This window comes from Cynocephalus volans, chromosome X, assembly GCF_027409185.1.
Source record: "Cynocephalus volans isolate mCynVol1 chromosome X, mCynVol1.pri, whole genome shotgun sequence".
Lineage (NCBI taxonomy): Eukaryota > Metazoa > Chordata > Mammalia > Dermoptera > Cynocephalidae > Cynocephalus > Cynocephalus volans.
Window position 1 is genome coordinate 111678639 of NC_084478.1, and position 16897 is coordinate 111695535.

Sequence of the window (16897 nt, forward strand, 5' to 3'; positions counted from 1 at the left end):
AGGCAAACAGAACTGCATTTGGCTGCCAGTCAATTTTCTTTTTATCAACCCCTGCTGCAAGCAAGTAAAGCCATATCTGCTTACAGCTAGTCTTGCTTGGTCCCTTTGGGATAAAACCCTAACTTTTCTTGGGCGTTTGGTCTTAGCCACCTTTTGGACCCCTTTTGCTTGTCTTCTATCCTCTACTTCACCCAGGCTGGCTATCATGGTCGTTACCTTATGTATAGGATGACCAATGTATGGGTCCAGTATGGCCATCAGTGACCCGAAGGATGTTGACAGGGCATTTTGTAGCACTGTGCTTCTCATGCTGCCTGTAAAATTTTCATCGTCTGGGCCCCGAGTGTTCACATCAAACATGGACTGCCGCATCCCCAGCTCTCAAATTAATTGGGCCAATTCAGCATGTTTGCCTTTTTCTAACAATCTTGGGCATTTCTCCAGAATTTGCCCACATGGTTCAGGCAGCTGTACTCACCCATTCCATTAAGGAGTGATTACCAGGCCCTTGTGCACGCGTGCGGCTATTTTGCAACCGCTGCCTCAGGGATGGGTGCGTGCTGATGGAGGCCAAATTCTCCATTTCCTCACCACAGCATATCACACTATCCACCCCTAGGTCCCATAACCACAACAGCCAAGCAGCCAGGGGCTCCCCTTGTTTCTGCCAAAACTGTCTCCCCAAGTCAACTAACTCAACCTGGGTATATGGGACATCGGTGGTAAATTGGGTCACCTGTGAATTGCCCACTGGTTGTCTGCCCAGTCCCATAGGCTGCTTGAGTTTTACTTTCTGTTGCACGACAGGTCATAGCTGGGGACGCATGGTCTCTCCCAACTCACCACTGGGTTCGTCGTCTTCCCTGGTGTGAGAAGCTGGAGTGGCCAGTTGCCGCATGTCATCCTCCAGGTCATCTATCCGTGCTTCCAACAACTCCACTTTCTGCTTCAAATCTTGATCAGTTTGCAGCGGAGTGAGCAAAAGCCAGGCTCCGTTCAGCAGAAAAGTGGCCACTGTGCACCACACGCTCAAAGACAGCCACGTTTCCTTCCCCTCCCAAGGGGCTTTCTGCTTCAGGGCCTGATCCATGCTGCCTTGCAATACAGTGAGCAGCAACCAGATCCCGGTCAACAGGAAGGTAGCCGTAGGGAACAACATGTTCAAAAGCAGCCACATCTCCTCCTTCTCCAAGGGCCTCTTGGCACCTGTACCTTCTCAGAATCCTGTCACAGACTATGCCAATTGTAGAGCTAGGGCTAGGGTCTGGAGCTCCCAGACCCCTCGAGCCCATTCACAAACCCTTCACACATAGGTCTATGAGCTAGGCAACTGGCAAAAAGGTCCTTGGAGCCTTGGTTGAAGAAGGAATAGTCTTTATTCAGCACACACACATCTAGGAGCTAGGCAGTAGGAAGACAAACTCAGAAACTCAACTGCTACTGGCGAAGTCCAAAGAGAAACTGAGCAGCTGCCAGCAGAGTAAACATGCTCTATTTGTAGACATGAGCTCTGCCAGCCAGCCTGCTTCAAGCTGCAGAACACACAATAGCTACAAAACTAAGAAGATACATTGGCACACATTTGCACTAACTCCACCCACACACATCTTGTTTACAAGAAATGTGCTGCTGGACCCCTGCAGCCAGACCTGAGCTGAGGGAGCCTGACTAAATTATCCTATTTTCCCCACAGTAAGTCTGGCCATCAGGGCCCACAAACAACATGGGAAATACTGAAGAGACTACATCTTCCCATAAAATACTCAGATCTTCAGGCTGCAGACGAGGACAGTCCACAGTGTCACTTGAGATGACGCCCCATAAGACACATGCTAAGGCATATTGGGTGTTCTACCTGCTCTGTCACTCGATGGCAGATAGACTACATTGGACCACTGCCAAAATCAGACGGGCACAAGTACATTTTCACTTGTGCAGACGCTGCCATTGGACTTGTTCAGGCATTTGCCTGTAAAAGGGCAAATCAGGCTACTACTATAAAGGGACTGACCAAGTTAGAACACATGTATGGGACCCTGCCCAAGTAGACAGTAATCAAAGGACTCTTTTCACCAGACATGATGTGCAGGAGTGGGCCGAGGCCCACAACATATTGTAGACTTTTCATCTGCTTTATCACCCTACCACCACCAGACTCATTGAACAGATGAATGGCAGATCAAAGCCACACTGAAAATTTTGTCACTGAAGGGGACCTTGAAGTGATGGTCTCCCCAACTGACTGTAGCCATCAGAGTCATAAATGCTGCACCCACAATGCACATGTCTGCATACAACTGGTTTGCAGAATGCACACTAGTAACCAGAACTCTAAAGGTACATGTACAAGAAGGAGAACTGTGGCTCATCCAGCGGGAGGAGGGACTTGTTCTGCATTTGCCACAGGGCCTCCCTAAAATGGTATCTCTCTCAGGTGGCTTGGTATTCTCTGTCACCTCTCCGAGGGAGACAGAGATATTACTCAAAGCCCATTTGTCCTGAGCAGGGAGAGGCCCAAAAGGGTTAATTCCAGAACCTTCAAGAGAGAAGCATTCCTCAGAAATAACCCTGAATCAGATTTTCTCTCTGTCCGGGCAAGAAAGTTACAGAAAAGGAACACAGGTGGTTACAAAAATAACAGTAAGATAATTTTCATGGCAGCACTTAGTTCCCTAAGAATCTCAAAGAAGCAGCTGAAGACTTTCCCATCATTAGGTTTAGCTACACCAAGGACATCTGCCCTTAGAGCAAGCATTTTTGCTGCTGTGTTACAATTTTTTTTAATCTACAACAAAGACTTCAGCCCTGGGAAAGTTTTCTGTCTTTCCCAGGCTTACCATTTCTATGTGCTAGGCCCTGTGAAATACATTTGCTTTATTAATGTTGGTATCCTCCACAATTCTCATTCCACGTGGGGATGGCCTTACCTCTGGCATCACACTCAATCCCCCTTTTTATTCAAATGGGAGCCCTGCATTGGCCACTATAGCCTCCTCAGGATTCATAAAGAAGGGGACAGAAGTTAGCTTACTGTCATGGGTTCTAACTGAGGCCCCCATCTATATGATATGCTTGTACTTACTGATAATATCAAAGGCCAAAATGTATGGTATTGCCCACTCAGGGAAATGCCCAAACCAGGGGTGCTGTTGGCCAATGGTGATCAAACAGCAACTATGTTATTATCAGATAGAGACTTACCTTGTCTAATACCTTTAAGAACATTTGTCTTATCGCCCTTAGCTTCCTCATTTCCTGGTTCCCTTCTGCAACATCAGGGAATGACTTTCTGTCCTGGGCTGCCATCTTTGCTGAAGCTCACAACCTATCGGACTGCTGGGTGTGTGGTTTGCTGCCAATGTCCAGTTCAGAAGGGATGCCATGGAAGGTTATCCCCTTTAACAGAACTGAATGGGAACTCTGGGTGGAAATGTTGACTACTCACCCTAAGGACCCTTTAAGAACCTTAAATACTAATACAAAATCCACCACACTGTTTAATCTGAATGACACAAAATAATATGTATATTCTTTAGTTAGACAGAGAGCTAGTGTTTCAAAGGTACGTAGAACCTATCATGTTTGGGATGGACTAGGATTGATATGAGCTGAACATGGAATTTTGGGTTCCATAGCCAATTTCTACATTGAAAGAATAAATCACCTCCAGATACCTGGTCCTAGGGCCCTCACAGAGATTGGCAGATAAGATTGTGCAGGCCACTTGGGTGTTGGGAGGTGGAGTGTAGGCATGCTGGTCAGAACTCACTCTATTCTCATGGCCTTCAGAGCTCTGGCTTCAATAGTTGCCATCTTTCCCAATAGTTGCTTAGAAATTGAGGAAAGGAAAGTAACAGAAATGCTATCCTTGTGTAAGATAAGGGGAATGATGCTAGCAACCCCAAGGATAAGGAACAGGAGGCTGTGAGGCAGCTGGGAATCTTCCACCTCCACAGCGTTTCTCTCTTTGGCAGAGCTCCACTTTTATCCCAAAGTCCTTTATAAGCTTCAACTGCTCCCCCGTGGGGTTGTGGAGAAAGCAGCTGCACAGCATTCAGATGGATCGATATTCCTCCTGATCCCTGTAAGTAACCACCCGTCGAATAATAATGACAACAATAATAAACTTGTAAACTGTATGGAGTCGCCTGTTTCATTCTTTGGTCTCAGGATACCTCCTCAGTTTGGTGGGCATTATACAGGTGGCTCACACTCAGACATAAGTCTTTGAAATGCCATCTGTTATTTCACCAAGAAAACAATACACACAAATCCTGCTTTGGTTTTTTTTAACATGCTTTTCTTTCTAAGTTGGAAATGCAGTGTGTTATCATTACACAATGGAAGCAATAAAAACATTATTAACTATTTTTATTAATTATTAATTTTTACATTCTTTTCTCTAAGTCTTTGTAATACAGTATGTTATTCCAACATGTAAGCAATAAGAACAAAATTTATTTAATATTAATTATTTTTTTACTGAGTATGAAAAGCAGTATGTTATCATTTTAACAGGGAGACAGTATAAACACATTAACTACTTCTACATTCTTCTTTCTTACTAAGTCTTTAAAATGCAGTCTGTTCGACATGATGATTTCCATTCCTCTGGATATATACCCAGAAGAGGGATTGCTGGATCATATGGAAGATCTATCTGTAGTTGTATGAGAAACCTCCAAATTGTTTTCCAAAATGGTTGTACTAATTTACAGTTCCACCAACAGTGCAGTAGTGTTCCCTTCTCTCCACACCTTTGCCAGCATTTGTTATTCACCATCTTTTTGATCATAGCCAGGCTAACTGGAGTGAGGTGGTATCTCAATGAGGTTTTAATTTCCATTTCCCTGATGACTAGTGATGTTGAGCATTTTTTCTTGTACCTGTTGGCCATATGTATTCCTTCCTTTGAAAAATGTCTATTCAGTTCCTTTGCCCATTTGTTAATTGGGTCATTTTTTTTTTTTTTTTGCTGTATAATTGCTTGAGTTCTATGTATATTCTGGATGTTAGTCCTTTGTCGGAAGCATAGTTGGCAAAAATTTTCTCCCACTCTATAGGTTGTCTTTTCACTCTTGATTGTTTCTTTTGCTGTGCAGAAACTTTTTAGTTTGATATTTGTTTATTTTTTCTTTTGCTCCTTGGCTTTTGGGCTCATGTTCATAAAGCCGATGCTTTGACCTAACTGCTTAAGTGTTTCACCTATATTTTCCCTTAGTAATTTTACAGTTTGGGGTCTTATACCTAGGTCTTTAATCCATTTGGAGTTGATTTTAGTGTATGGTGAGAAATGAAAATCTAGTTTCATTCTTATGCATATGGATATCCAGTTTTCCCAGCGCCAATTGTTGAAGAGGTAATCTTTTCCCCAATGTCCATTTTTGTTGCCTTTGTCTAATATCAGATGGCTATAAGTCTGAGGAGTGATTTCTGGGTTCTCTATTCTACTCCACTGGTCTGAATGTCTATTTTTATACCAGCACCATGCTGTTTGGGTTACAACAGCTTTGTAGTATAATTTGAAGTCAGGCAGAGTTATGCCTTTGGCTTTGTTTTTTTTTTTTTTTTTGCTCAGGATTGCTTTGGCTATTCGGGGTCTCTTGTTTTTCCACATGAAAGGTAAGATTTTTTTTTCCATTTCTGTGAAGAACGTCATTGGTATTTTGATGGGGATTGCATTCGAAGAGATAACTGCACTCCCGTGTTTATTGCAGCTCTGTTTACAATAGCCAAGATATGGAAGCAACCTAAATGTCCATTAATAGATGATCAGATAAGGAAACTGTTGTATATATACACTATGGAATACTACTCTGCCATAAAAAAGAATGAAATACTCCCATTTGCAATAACATGGATAAACCTGGAGAAACTTAAGTTGAGTGAAACAAGCAAAGCACAGAGGGATAAATACCTCATGTGATCACTCATATGTGGGAGCTAAGAGAGAAAGGAAGGCAAGAAAGAAAGACCACAGTAGTCCCATGATCCAATAGAGGGAGGGAACATTCCTAGGGCTACAAATTGAAGTTGAGGGGAGAGGGGGACGGGGAGGGAGGTTGGGGGATAATTGGAAGGGGACAAAGGGTACAAAAGCAATTTCTGGTAATGGGTATGTCCCTAATAGGAATCTGGTCACAACATCATGGGCAGGATGGGGGACAATCATCTTTGTACCTCACAAATATTTGAAATTAATTAACTAATTAATTAATTAACTAATTAAAAAATAAATAAAATGCAGTCTGATTTCATTTCAACGAGGGAACACTATACATTAATTTTTAATTTGTTACTTTACATTCATTTCTCTTATTAAGTCACTGACATTCAGTCTCTTGACATTTCAGCATGTAAACAATTAGAAAAAATTATTGACTTTACATTTTTCTTACTAAGTCTTTGAAACACAATGTTTTACCATTTTAATGTGTAATCATACAAACAGATATTTAATTAGTTATTTTAACATTCTATTCTCTTACTAAGTCTTTGAAGGGCAGTGCTTTCACTTCAACGGGTAAACGATATGCACAAATTATTGCTGTAAGAGCAGAGGGAGCAAATGCATATGGAGCGATGGGTACCATGAAGGGAACATACATGGTACATTGAGAGAGAGCTACAACATGGTAAAGTAAGGGAAGCAAAGGAAGTAAGGGAAGTACAATAAGTAAAGGGAAGTAAGAGAAAACCTCTCCGAGGAGGTAACATTAAAGCCATGACCTGAGTGTTGAGGAGCTATCCAACAGCATAAAGAGGCCAGCGTGGATTGAACAGAGTGTGTGAAAAAAAAAACCCTGGGGTCCAGGGGGTTTAAATAACTTTCCCAAACGCCCTAAGAAAGAGTAGGGGAACAGACAAATCATAGGAACAGCTGTATTCTGAGTGGCTGGAAGTAGGGGCTTTGTCTTATTTGCCTTTTTATTCTCAGCACCTGGAACAGTACTGAACTAATAAGAGATCCTTGGTGAATGGGTGTGATATAAGGAACGACTGAGCCACAGGGTACTAAGACCTAAGAAAGGAGGTAGCAACGGACTGATAAAGACATCAGTAGATATGGACATAGGTTTTTGTTTTGTTTTTTTCCTTTTAGATGCAAATAGTTTCTCATAAGCAGCCTAAGGCCATCATAAATATGAGAAGTTTAAAGGACCTTGGAGGGTAAAATTATTGGCTTCAATAACCACCAGCTATTCCAAAATATCATCAAGAAAAGGTTTCAACTCTTTTGACCTGTGTCAAGTACCCACAAGTGAACCAATTAGTCTGGACAGGGAAATGGTATACCATGACTAGGTCAGCCAATGTCACATACCCAACACTGTGGTCAGGAGCAAGGAGGAGGATTTGGAGGACAATGGGTAAGAGACCCATAGGAACTCTCAAAGCCCTCTGTTTTCTTTAGAGTTCTTTATTTTTATAGAGGTCAGTTACACATGGAATCTTCCTAACACCAGTTTCCTGGAACTATAAATTTTTACATATGTGTCTCTAAAGCTTGGGCATCAGGTGAGAACACTACGTGCTTTAACGGCCACACGTCAGTGTTAAAAGAAGTCCTTGTACCGCAAAAATCACTCAGGAGAAGTGGTCCAGCGCATGTCATGCCTCTTTACCGCCTGCAGCATCGCCTTCAATTGGGCCTGCACTTCAGAAAGCTTCTGTTGGTTCAAACTGCTAAGATCATGTAATTGTTCATAGCAATGGACAGGGACAGAATAAATTACACGCTTCAACTCCATCAGGTTTGTTAAGTGCTGCAGAAGACTGGTGAGCACACGCATTGTAATGGGGTTGGAGGCGAAGCTAAAGACACGGAGGTGGGAACAGCGGCTCAGGGCCGGAATGACAGCAGTGAGAGTAGAATCAGTTATCAGGCAACTAGTTATCTGTAGATACTCCAGGGTGCCTGAGACACTTGCCAGCAGAGTCTGGAAGGACTCAGAAAGTTCCCAGGATATCTCGACGTTGCTGAGACTCAGCAATCTTAGATGGGTGGCTGCAGGGCTCTGGGACAGGACAGTGATGTCTCTGTTAGAAAGTCGACAGAAAGAGAGATACAATGCATCCAACTGAGGTGGCAGGCATCTGTAGACAGAAAACAGAAAGTTATTTCTGCTCAATGAGGATTGGACCAGGACAAAGAGTCCTGAGTTAGAGGTATCTACGGCTCTAGAATAAACTAACTTGCACATATGTTGCAACAGCAGTTAACAATGTAGGCTTTGGAATCAGACTCTAAGAAAGTTACTTTTCTATTTGGAGATACAGTTTTTAAAATCTTTAAAACATGCACAATAGCAACTATTATGCAGAGTTGTTTGAAAGATTAAGTGGAAAAAATTTTAGTGCACTTAATACTTACAATGTAATCAATGGTGGATTTAGTTGCGGGGATGGATCTGGGAAAGCAGTCAACTAAGGATTCCCTTTGACCAAAACCCAAATGACAAGTTCTCTATTCAGGACCTAACGCTTGGGTAAAATATAGGAGCAAAATGATCTGGCAGTGTTAACTATTGTGGCCAGACCACAAGGAAATGCATCAGTGCTAGAGCATAAATCATTTCCCCATCTGAATGCCACCCCTTCCTCCCTAAAAGGCTGTAAACTCCAAGGGGAGAAGGACTGTGTCCTTTTTACCAATGTATCTACAGACTTATCATGGTGTCTGCACATGGTCGACTGACTGAATGAATAAGCACAGCTTACTTTTCTAGTTTCTCTAGCCTGGCCAGTTTCATATTCCCAGCAGTGGCCATGTTGAGGTGGAAGAAGAAATGTGTTACGAGGAGATTAGGAATATCCCAGAATGGTTGCTTGAGGGACATTGGCGTGGTTGAGGGAACCCAGGTGTTCCCCCAGCTCCTCACCTGAGCAGTTTGTGAAGGCGATGTGTGTGGCAGTAAGACAAGCTGATCTCCTGAAGGGTGTCCATCTGCACAAGATGGTTGAGAAACATCTCAAAGCTTCTCCTCATAAAAGATGTAAAAGGGATGTGAGACATACTAAGCCTGTGGAGGTGGGTCATCTGAGCCAAAAATGTGGTGATTTCATTCAGATAAATCTCATCCACTTCCAGGTGATCAATGCATCCCATATCCAGAAACTGCAGGACACATTCACAAACAGGCATTTTATCAATTTGCCTATATCTGCAGCAGAGGTGCAAAGTCCCAAAGCTCTGCTCAACTTTACTCCGAAGTAAAGAAAGAAATCGCGCCGTTCTCCAGGTACCATCAAGGGAAACATCCACTAATAATTCCATGGATTTCCTGGATGACTGAGGCTCAGACTCTGAATTTACAGTTCCGGGGCACCTAACACTGTGCTGGGCTTCTTCTATTTTCGTGATAGAGTGCTGAGAGTAAGCACATGAATGAAAACAGAAAGGGAATGTGGTCCTGATCTCAGAGCATGTGGTCCTGCAGCCTGGATCCTGCCTTAAATCTAGAATCCTCAGTTTCGGCCCCCTGTAAGAAGAGGAGGAGACAGAATATCTGAGAGGCAGTTGATTTTAATACAAACCAACAGGATCAATCAGGGGAAGCAGAAACAAAATCCCTTTATCCCTGGTCTTCATTCCATACACCATTTACCAACAAGTCTTTTTCCACAAAAATTTAGCATCTTTCTGTCTTTTCCCCACCTTTTTTCTCTTCTGATAATCCCCAGCCTCAATGCCCATTTCCTTCTTCTGTGTAATCATATCCGATAGGTAAATCTATTAATAGTATCCTCAGTTCCTTATATACCATAATCAACTCGGTAAGACATTAGAGTCCTTAATGTGACCCCAAATGTTCCACTGACTGCTTCACAGAGATCCTCAGGATTCACCAATAACTACTTTTCAAAGACGGTTAAGCCCTCTCCTACTCCAGGCTCCAGCATACCCTCCTGCTGACTCACTGTGTCTCTATTATACATAGTCTTACCTGAAAGAAGAGATCTGGGCAGGAAGGATCTGCAGGCCATCAATCATGGCTTCCAAATTATCATATTGTGACTCGCATACTCTCAATGTTCCTACGTGGAGACAGGGAAAGGGCCAAATCCTCACCATTGCCTTCAGTACCTTCTTATGACCACCCAAGAACGCAGCAGTGAGAAACTGAACGAACGTGTCTCTTGGGAGCTCTTCAAGGGCATGGATAGCTGCAGGCTCATTACTCAGCAGACTTTTTGTAGCAAGCTCTAGTAGTGCGGCTGGGGTCTTTTGGTCCATCTTTATGAACCTGCTTCAGAGTGAAGAGGAGAATAAAACATGTATTTTGGCCACAAATGCATAACTTCAATCTAATTATAAGAAAACATCAGACGACCCCAAGTTGAGAGACATTCTACAAAATACCTGACCGGTATCTTCAAAAGTGTCAGGCTTCTGAAAGACCAGTGAAGACTGAGGAACTGTGAACCTGGAGGAGAGTAAGGAGAAATGACAGAAAAATACAACGAGGTATCCTGAATGGGATCCTAGGATAGAAAAGGACATTATGGGATAACTGGTGAAATTCAAATAAATTCTGTATATTAGATATAGTAATATTGCACTGATATTAATTTTTTTAGTTTCAGTAGTTTTTCTATGGCTATATGAGATGTTAACATTAGGGAAATCTGGACGAACGCTCCCTGTACAATTTCTTTTGCAACTGTTCTGTAAGTTTAAAATTATTTCAAAACAAAGAATTAAAAATGGACCAAATCTGTGGCTAAAGGGATGGTTTTCTATAAACCACACTGTTTAATAGTTTAACCAATTGAAACAAAGTTAGAGGGATGGATAGAAAGATGGATAAAGGCTCACTACATATCGTTCATTTCCACAAATTGTGATTATACCCCGTGCCCCCCACCTATAATTACAAAATCAAATTGCTTTAGAGAGGCCATTATAGCAAAGAAATGAAACCAGTCATCTTCAACATGCAGCTGCTCTTCAGATGAGAAAATCATTTTTAAGCATAAAAGAAATGAAATACAATAGAAAGGGAAATATCTCACATTTAAAACGCTAACATATCAAAATTAACCACAAACAAAACCAAGGTGCAAAGGAGAAGCTTAACTTTTTGAAGAAGACAAAGGCTGTTTGAAGAATTTTAGAGCGCGCATGAACTGATTATCCATGCAATTGGAGCTAATCACACATGAGGACTCATAGAGGGTGGAGTGGAAAGTGGACCACTGAACAGCTGGACGGCCTTTCCTTTTAATCCGTAAACCTTGACCATAGGTAATTTACGCCAAAATGGGTTTAATTTACAAAAAAAATATTGCTGTAATTAACCTAATTGGATGAAGAAGAGTCAGAAAAAACTTGGGAAGCATCCAGGACCGCAGCAGTTGGAGTCCCCAGGAACTTGCCGCAAACAAGGCCCCAGCCTTGGTGGCCCCCACGTTTTAACCGTCAGTTTCTTCTCCAGGCTAAAGCATCCTGGAGAGGACTTCCATTGGCTAACCCTGGGTCACGTGACCTGCCTCGACCAATCAGTTCCATACAGGGAAGCGGGGGGGCCAAGCTCGTGGCCTGCGGTAAGGAGCCGCGTTCCCTTCAGCTCAGAGCTGGTGGAAAGATTCTGAGCACGTGCCTGCCCCACCGGCTAAGATCTTCCGGGAAAAGTGTCACTGCCTGTGGTCTGCGCACTGCCTGGCCAGGGCTTCTACCAGGCAGGGTCTCAAGCCCAGACAACTAACGCCCAAATTTAGTGGACGTGTAGCAGGGGGTGATAACTTCAAAATGAGTAGGCACTCGATGACAAAAGGCTATCAGGCAGTGGTGTCCCTGGTTCTCTGGTGTATTAAGAAGGGAATCGAGACCAGACCAAAGACAGGAAAAGTGTGTTCTGACCTCTGTGCAGTGAAGCCAGCATAGCATTTACACTTGCGCCTGACAAAGACAGCACAAAGGAGAAAACTTCCACCCGTCTAATAATGGTACTATCAGTTGCAGGATATTTGTTTACATGTCCAATCCTCACCTCTCACTCCTGGTTCCACTTCTTCCCTATCTGGTTTTTATTTCTCTTAAACAGAATTTACCACCTTTGGGATACCATTTATTTTACTCATATGCTGTCTTTGTTTTTTATTATCTTGTCTCCCGTGCTGGAAAATACAAATTCCAGGAGGGCAATAATCTTTGTCCATTGCTCATTAATGTATTCTAAGTGCCCAGAGCAGTCCCTGGTTCAATGGATACTTGAATATTTGTGAAATGAATGAATGATTTTTTTCTCCAGCCACACTAGCTTCCTTTGTTCCTCTAACACATACTCACCAAGCATACCCCTATCCCATTACGAGTTTTCCTGTAACACTCTGCCCCCACAGGTCCCTATAGCCACCTTCCTTATTTAATTCACACCTCTGGTCACCTTATCAGATGTGTCTTACGTTTCCTCGTGGCAATTACAATGCGATTGATAAGTGGATGATTATAATAATTGTCATTGGTCAAGTTATCAGGATTGAGGGTCAGGAGGTCTGGGTTTCTTCCCAGTCTCTATCTCTTGAACGTATTTTGCGAATTCCAAGAAGTTGCCGTAAGCCTTAAACCACACTGCGCTTTAAATTGTGCTTCAGTGGAAAGGAACAGTAAGCCTTGTCAATACTATTTATCAGAAGAATGTTAAAGACAATATAAATCTTTAACTCACTGTGAACTCGGTATTACTTTTTAAATGATACAGAGTTGAAGTGCTTAGGGTGTCAAGAAGAAAAAAAAAAAACCCTTGGAATGGATGATTAGAAAGCCTGTTCTCCTTCCCTCGAAGGACAGGACACCAGCCCAACCTAATGTCAGATACTGCCTGGGGAACCCTGAACAGAAAGCAATTTTGAAAGGTGAGATTAGAGTGCCCCTTGTACTGAGGGCAGCCAGGCAGGGTAGGATGAGAAAGCACTTAACCCTGTCTCTAGGTGAATCATTGGTTGGTCAGAACAGCACAGAGACTTTTTCAAAGTAGAGCTTTGGGCCAACCCGGTGGCTCACTCGGGAGAGTGCGCTGCTGGGAGCACAGCGGCGCTGGGAGCGCCGAGGCCGAGGGTTCGGATCCTATGTAGGGATACTGGTGCGGTGACAAGAAAAAAAATAAAGAAAGAAATAAAATAAAGAAATATAATTCGAATTTTAAGGTAGTGTTGTTTTTTTATGTTTCCTTCTCTCTTATAACCCCTAAAAGAATTTTTAAGACAGACTTCTCATTTTTTTTTAAAGGATGTAATTTATGGCATCTTGTATATTTATATGTGCTAAAATTACACTTTTTCTAAACCTTGGTGCTGCAAATATAGTTTAATCAATTTATGGAAAATGTTCAGCAGACGACTTATTTGGAAATTTAGGCCTCACTGAAAAAACAATATTAAATCTAATCAGAATTACTCTTTGTAAGAAAAGCTCTAATTTCATTTTTCAGTTTAATTAAATTGTGTGAATGACTCCTTATGACATCTTCCTTCTGAATCGTAATTCTAAGGTTAGTAGTGAGATAATAAGAAAGAAAGAAATTTAAATAAAGGAAATTTACTTTTCTGCCGCAAAACTTTATCTCAGGATCCATGCAATTTCAATAGGAAAGGAATGCACCATAGATTCCAGGTGGATGAGGAGATTTTTTAACTTTTTATTTCAAAATAACCGTAGATTTACATGCAATTGCAAGAAATATTGCATCGGGATCCAAGGTACATTTTATCCAATTTCCGCCAATGCTAGCATATTGTAAAGTTATAGTATAATATCAGAACCAGGATACTGACACCAATGATATCCATTGATCTTATTCAGATCTTCCCAGTTTTACTTGAGTGTGTGTCTGTATGTGTGCGTGTATTTAGTTCTATGAAGTTCTATCACATGCACAGGTCCATGTATACACCACAATAGACAAGGTAATAAACAGTTTTATGACCGAAAAAGTCCCTCGACTGGTGCCATTTTATTACCACACCCATCTCCTTCCCAGAACAATTCCCCATACCTACCGCCTGGAAACTACAAACTGTCTCCATTTCCAATATTTTGCCATTACAAAAATAAATAAATGGAATTGCATGTAATTTGGGGGATAGGCTTTTTTTTTTTTTTTCTCACCTTAATTCCCAGGTGATCCATCAAAATTTCTGCATTTGTCAAGAGTCTGTCACTTTTTATTGTTGAGGGGTATTCCATGGTACACATGCAACACAGTTTGTTTTGCCATTCATCCGTTCAAGGACATTTGGGTTATTTCCACTTGTTAGCTATTTACAAATAAAGCTGCCGTGAACAATCATGTACAAGTTTCTGTACGAAATTAAGCTTTCAATTCTCTGGTCTAAAAGCCCACAAGACAGATTTCTGGCTGGCATATTAAGTTCATGTTTAATTTTTAAAGTAATTGCCATGCTGCTTTCCAAAGTGGCTGAAACATTTTACATTTCCACCGGCAATGTATGAGTGATCTAATTTCCCCAAATCTTCAACAGTATTTGGTGTTATCACTATTTTTTTTTAGCTGTTCTAATATGTGCGTAGTGATATCTCACCATTCTATTAAATTGTATTTCTCTGATGTCTAATGATATTGGAGACATTTTCGTGTGCTTATTTGCCACCTGTATAACTTCTTCCGTGAAAAAAAAAAAATGTTTTCGTGTCTTCTGCCCATTACTAAGATCTGAACGTTTGTCCCCTCCAAAGCTCACATGGGAACTTGATTCCCCCAATTTGGCAGTGTTGAAAGGTGGAGCCTCTAAGAGGTGATAAGCTTGTGAGGACTGTGATCTCATGAATGGTTTAACCCATTTATGAAATAATGGATTAATGGTTTAATGGGTTCTCATGGGTGTGGACTGGTGATTGCCTATGCTGCCGCAGGACTCCGTAGATAGTTTCCACCAGGAAGAAGGCCCTCACCAGTTGTGCCCCCTAGACCTTAGGCTTCCCAGCCTTCAAAACTGAAAGAAATAAATTCCGTTTCTTTCTACATTAACCAGTTTTAGGTATTCTCTTACAAGCAACAGAAATTGGACTGAGACACCCATTTTCTACTTGGATTCTTTGACTGTTTATTGTTGAGTTTTGGGAGTTATTTTAACTTTCTAGATACTACTCTTTTGTTGGATAAGTGGCTTGCAAATACTTTTCCCAGCCTGTAGCTTTTATTTTCATCCCTTTCACAAGGTCTTTAACAGTGCCAAAGTTTTTAATTTCAGTGAGGTCTAATTTATTGATTTTTTTTTATTGTGCTTTTGATGTCAAGTCAAAGAACTCTGCCTAGCCCTAGATCCCAAAGAGTTTCTCCTTTGATGTTTTCAAAACTATTACAGTGTTACATTTTACATTTAAGCCTGTGGCCCATTGTGTGTTAAATTTTGTATAAGTTGTGAGGTTTCGATAAAGGCTCATTTTTACTTTTTTATTAAAGGCTCATTTTACTTTTGCCTATGGATGTCCAAGCACTTCGGCATCATTTGTGCAATAGTCTATCTTTCCTGCATTAAATTGCTTATGTGTTCTTCTCAAAAATCAGTTGAACGTATTTGAGTAGGTTTATTTCTGGGTTCTACATTCTGTTCTGTTGATGTATGTGTTCACTCCTCTGCCAGTGCCACACTGTCTAGATTGCTGTAGCTATGCAGTACGATCAACATAAAACGGAGTAATTTCTTTCACTTTATTATTTTTCATCAAGCATGTTTCTAGCTATTCTAGGGTTTGCGTATTTCCATATAAAGTTTAGAATAAGCTTCTCTATGTCTGAAATACCTTGCTGGAATTTTGATAGAAATTACATTAGACTTATAGCTCTGCTTGGGGAGAATTGACATCTTTGCTGTATTGAGTCTTCTAATCCACAACCACATATGTGTCTACATTTATTTAGGTCTCTGATTTTTTTCATCGGTGTTTTGGAATGTGCAGGATATAGGGCCTATACATGTTTTGTTACATTTATAAACCACAATTTTATTTTCTCTAGAGCATTTGTAAATGGTATTGTGCTTTACATTGCAGTTTCCACAGTTTCGTTGTTACTGTATACAAATGCAATTGATTTGTGTGTGTGAACCTTGTATCCCACCAATTTGCTGAACTTACATACTAGTTCTAGAATTTTGTTTTTGAAGAGTCTTTAGAATATATAGCATGTCATCTGAAAATAGGGATATTTTTATTTCTTTCTTTCCAATCATTATGCCTTATCTGGGAAGTTTTCAACCGTTATTTCTTCCAATACTTTTTTTATTCCTCGCTCTCTCTCTCTCTCTCTCTCTCTCTCTTCTCCTTCTACAAATCAGACAGTATGAATGTGAGCTTTTTTGTTATGTTTCCACAATTCTCTGAGGCCATGATATTTTTGTTCAGTCTATTCTTCCTGTGTTGTTTACATTAGGTACATTCTAATGACATGTCCTCAATTTCACTGGTTCTATCTTCTGTCATCTCCACTCTACGATTGATCCCATCTGGCAACATTTCTTTCTTTCTTTTTTTTCGTTTTTGTATTTTTTGAGTTTTGTAATTTCCACTCGTTTCTTTTTTATAACTTCAATTTTTTTTGGCTGAGGTTTCCAGTTTTGTCACTCATTTCAAGAGAATTTGTAATTGCTTGCTGAGGAATTATTTCAAGGTCACTTCCAAAGCTTGTCAGATAATTCCAACATCTTATTCACTTTAGTGTTGTCATCTGTAGGTTGTCTTTTATTATTCAGCATGTCATTTTCTTGCTTCTTGGTGTGGTGAATTTCTATTGCATCCTGGATATTTGGAAACCACTTTGTGAGACCCTGGATCCTAAGTTTAATCTCCACTTTTGGCATGAGTCTTTGGTGTAACACAGAGATTTGTGTTCTGATACCACACTGAAAAAATGGATTTCTGAGTTTCCTTACCTCT

General features: G+C 41.0%; 1 protein-coding gene across 1 annotated transcript; it reads right to left on the reverse strand.

Annotated features, from left to right (window-relative positions):
- Positions 1-7583: 7583 nt before the first annotated feature.
- Positions 7584-10237, reverse strand: LOC134368196 (melanoma antigen preferentially expressed in tumors-like). The gene is made up of 3 exons (XM_063084740.1): positions 9948-10237; positions 8883-9164; positions 7584-8097 (listed from the first exon to the last, which is right to left on the reverse strand). Exons 1-3 carry the CDS (start codon positions 10235-10237, stop codon positions 7584-7586), a joined length of 1086 nt encoding a protein of 361 aa, XP_062940810.1.
- Between the last annotated feature and the right edge of the window lie 6660 nt (positions 10238-16897).